This window comes from Talpa europaea (assembly GCF_964194135.1).
Source record: "Talpa europaea genome assembly, chromosome: 11".
NCBI lineage: Eukaryota > Metazoa > Chordata > Mammalia > Eulipotyphla > Talpidae > Talpa > Talpa europaea.
In genome coordinates this window covers 21,067,683-21,071,822 of record NC_140078.1, presented here as the reverse complement: position 1 = coordinate 21,071,822, position 4,140 = coordinate 21,067,683, and the positions used below count along the sequence as shown (strand labels likewise).

The 4,140-nt window shown below is 42.2% G+C and overlaps 1 protein-coding gene across 1 annotated transcript; it reads right to left on the bottom strand.

Moving 5' to 3' along the window:
• Positions 1-2,619: 2,619 nt before the first annotated feature.
• ROMO1 (reactive oxygen species modulator 1) lies at positions 2,620-4,014 on the bottom strand (the record flags this gene model as incomplete). Its single annotated transcript, XM_084247325.1, has 3 exons — positions 4,004-4,014; positions 3,684-3,814; positions 2,620-2,728 (listed from the first exon to the last, which is right to left on the bottom strand). The coding sequence occupies exons 2-3, from the start codon at positions 3,812-3,814 to the stop codon at positions 2,620-2,622; spliced, it is 240 nt and encodes a 79-aa protein (XP_084103451.1). The 5' UTR covers positions 4,004-4,014.
• Positions 4,015-4,140: the final 126 nt, after the last annotated feature.

Genomic DNA, 4,140 nt, shown 5'->3' with positions numbered 1-4,140 from the left:
GCTTTTTTTCTTTCGAGAATTCATCTTGAGTTATCTTTTATTTAGATAAAAATAAAGAGGCAAGGGTCTACTGTCATTTGTATACAATTCCTGTTACCTTGAAAAATAAAAATGTTGACAGGAATGCAGTGTGCTCTTTCTCCCTAACTAGCAAATCCCACTGTATACAAAGCTGTCTCTTGTTCTGCCTTTTAAATGTACATGTAGAAAATTACATTAAGGATCTATAGGAATAGCTCTGGGGGATCAAATGTGCTTAATGTAAAAAGGCAGACAGGGATTTAATGTTTTTAATGTTTCAGAAGCCTAACTTTTTACACAGCAGTTACATTTCACATTTCACTAATGTTGATATTTGGCTAATGGTTTAGCAGAGGATTCTGGAATACACATTTAGTGTATGGGAATTCAAGACAGCTAAAGGGCTGTTCGATTAACATCTCATTTTACATTCTGATCAGTTGGCAAGAAAAGATTTAAAAATATATTTCTTGATGGTATCTTTTCAATTAATGTATTCTGTAAAAGTTTCTTTGTAAATATTATGTGTTCTGGTGTGTCTAAGATTCCAAACAAAATGATCCCTGCATTTCCTCAAGATGTTTAGCGACAGTCTGGTAAGCAAAGCAGTCTGAACAAGAACTAGGAAATGCGGAAATAGGTTTTGTCTGGTTGCATATAATCTTTGCTCTTTTTAAGCTCTGTGAGCTCTGAAATATATTTTTGGGTTACTTCAGTGTGTTTGACAAGACAGCTTGATATTTCTATCAAACAAATGACTTTCATATTGCAACAATCTTTGTAAGAACCACTCAAATAAAATTCTCTTTAAAAGGCCACAAGAAATCTTCATTTTTGAAATGTGTTAAAGTCAAATTTACAAACCACCACACAAACCCAGTTTCTAAACCTAGGCATTCTTAGGATATTATCTTGTGTGGTCTGGGCATCTTAGTAAAATTTTTTTACATAATAGTAAATAATGAGCAAAATACCTTAACTTCAAACTGGTTTCCAATTTTTCATTTAATGACTTTTTTAAGGAATTTTGAGTTTTAACTTTGGTAGCAAGCTTCCACCTTTATACTCTGAACTTTGCTTCACGTTTTTGTACTGTGTTGAACCTTTGAGCAGGTCATGTTTCCCCTAATGTAATGATTATCTTCCAGTACTGATTATTCCCTCACCAGTTTGTTTTCATTGTATTGATTTGTTTGCTCTGAGGCAGAAATTTTAGGCTTAATCAGATAGCAAGACAATCAGCTTTAATTTGGAGGCAGTTTCCCTTCTGCCATTTAAATGGATGTTAAATCTATATTTTACCTAATTTTTAAGATTTATTTTTATCCAAGAGCTGAGGTACAGTCCAGAGGCAGGGGAGGGTGAGAGGATTCACCAGAGAGCAGGGAGCAGAACAGGCAGAAGACAAATAGACTGCTGAGGGCATTAGTGGGCTAAAAGAGGTTGACAGGGCCATGTGAGATTCTTGCTGGCTGGCCAGGGATCAAACCCCACACTACAGAGGCTGCGGGCAGCTTCACAGCGCTGCCCTCAACATTCTGTGCCACTGGGAGACCCATTTTATCTAATTTTTTAATCTAAAGAAAATTCAAAGTTCATTTTTCAAACACCTGGCAACAGTGTTCTCTGGGATAGGTTCTGCCTTCCTAAATCTTACAAATTATCTGTTGTGGTCTCCCATGTCAAGTCTGGTCTTTCCCTTTCAGGGAATTGCCAACAAGGTATCTATTTTATTATATGTGCTGCTGAAGGGAGCATAACAAGGTATCTATTTTGAGGAGTTGGCAAAATTTTGACCACCATGAAATTTGGATGTAAATTATGCTGAAGGCAAATGTGGTTGTGATGTGTAGAAAATAGTTCAAGTGGCTATTTTTGAGTGAAACCATTAACTCCTGAGACATTCCCTTCTAGTTGCTGTAGCTATTTCAGTGGTTGCCTTTTGAGTGTCCCCCAAATATTCCAGTATATTACATTTTTGTCATAACACTGCCATTTCATTTGTCTCTGATTAAGGAGCAATGCAGTTCACAGCAAAATCCATAAAGGGCTGTATTGCGTGAGTAGTTGAGGAAACTTGTTCCTAAGAATATACCACAAGTCTGTAGAATTTTATGGGGGCAGTTTATTCAGTTTACATGCTCATTGATCATCTGGCTTAGGAAACTGAGGAGATATGGAAGCCTTGGTTTTCATTTTTACTGTTTATTTTTTTATGCAGGACTATTTTTGCATCAATAATAGCACTGGAAATATGATTTCTGGGCTAAAACCTACCTTAGTAGCACAGACATTCAAAGAATCTAGACTTGGCCTCATTTTCCCTCTCAATGGTGATAGTAGCATCAACAGTTGAATACCAGAACGTATGAAAAGTTCCAGGCCTTCTTGTTTACTTTGGATTAACAGAGACCTTATGAAACACTAAACCTACTCATTAGCCCACCTGCAAAATCTCTAACCAAGCTGGATAAAAGGGTCGAGAACGTGAGAAAAATAATGCCTCTAACACTCAGACTACTCAAAGATTTGTTTTATTACTGAATATGGACTGGAACTATGGGAAGGGGTAGATGTAGTAGGCAACAACTGCCCTGATTAACATCGGATGCCCATCCCGATGGCCATGAATGTGCCAAAGGTGCCGCCACTCTGCATCATGGTTTTCCCGATGCCGCCCATCAGCTCCCGACCCCGCATTCCGATCCTGAGAGGAGGAAACCAAGATGGGGCCAATTGGAAACATACAGGGAGGAGCATTAACTACCCCTTTCCTATTTGTGTTTTCAATGATGAATCAAGCACTCCTGAAATCTAGCAGGACATCAGCTGTTGCCACCTGTGGCAATGATAAGATAAAGGCCCTAGGTCTCTAGGGAGATTCTTTTGAATGTCCTATCATCTGACTTCAGATTTTGGAAGACAGCAAATGTAAAGTATGTGTACAAAATAACCAGTTTTGGTGCTTGTTTTATCTACAGGGCATATATAAATACCTTAGTCCTCCTAGATGATTTCCTAATGTTAAAACAATGCAATTTATAGTCTCTGCCAAGTGAAAATGGGGTTCAGAACATTCATGTGATTGATGTGATCACAAGTATGAATGGCATTCAGCACAGTGCTTGACAGTAAGTGCTCAGTAAATGGAAGCTGAAACCTAGAAAGATGTACTCTACTACATGTCAAAATGACGATTAGGGTGTAGAGTTTATCTCATCTTTCCCAGTACAGTAAATTGCTCAACAAACCTGTTGCACTCTACGCAACTGGAAAAAACAGCAGCGACAGTAGTAACAGCCATTTATTAAGCACTTAATATGTGAGGGATTCTGTGCCAAGTGTGCTCTGATTTGATCCTTACAACTCTGTAAGGTTGGTATTACCTCATTCTACACTTGAGAAAACCCACGATCCAACTTGCCTAAGGTTAACAGGCCGAGGAAAGGCCAGAGAGCAGCTTGAGTCAGAGCTCAGATTTTCAAGTAGTGGAGCTCTCAACCTGTCCTTCCAGGCAGTATGTGGTTAGGAAACCAGTGTGGATCATTAGTGGACGGCGAGGGAATTGGAAGGAAGAAGGCTGTATTCAGACTGCAGGCCCAGAGGAAGGGGGCGGGAAGGTCCGGTCGTCCCGCCCAAAGGTTACCGCCCGCGCCCCTCACCTTAAACAGGAAAAGGTGCCGAATAGCGCCCCGGCCGCCATGCCCACGGCGCAACCCATCACAAAGCCCATCTTCACGCGGTCGAAGCAGCTTGGCTGGGACTGTCCGTAGGGACCCACGGCCACAGGCATCTGTAGGGTGCGAGGGTTAGGGAAGAGGGGGGCCTCGCCGCCAGCCCGAGAGTCGGGCGGAGGCTGGAGTAGGCGGGGTGGGGAGCGAGCCCAAGGGTTCGGGAAAGGCCGGGAGGAAAATAAACGCGTAGCACGATTCCATCACCCAGTTCGCGTTCGGGTCCCCGCGCCGTGGTGCCCCTTCCTCACCTCGCTCGCGGCCTCGGTCGTTGAGCTCTACGTCTCACACGGTACGCAAGGCGGAGCGCGCTCGCGTCCCGCAGAACCACTTCCGGGGCGCGCAGTAGCACTTCCGGCAGCCTGGGGTCAAGAACTGTAGCCGCTTC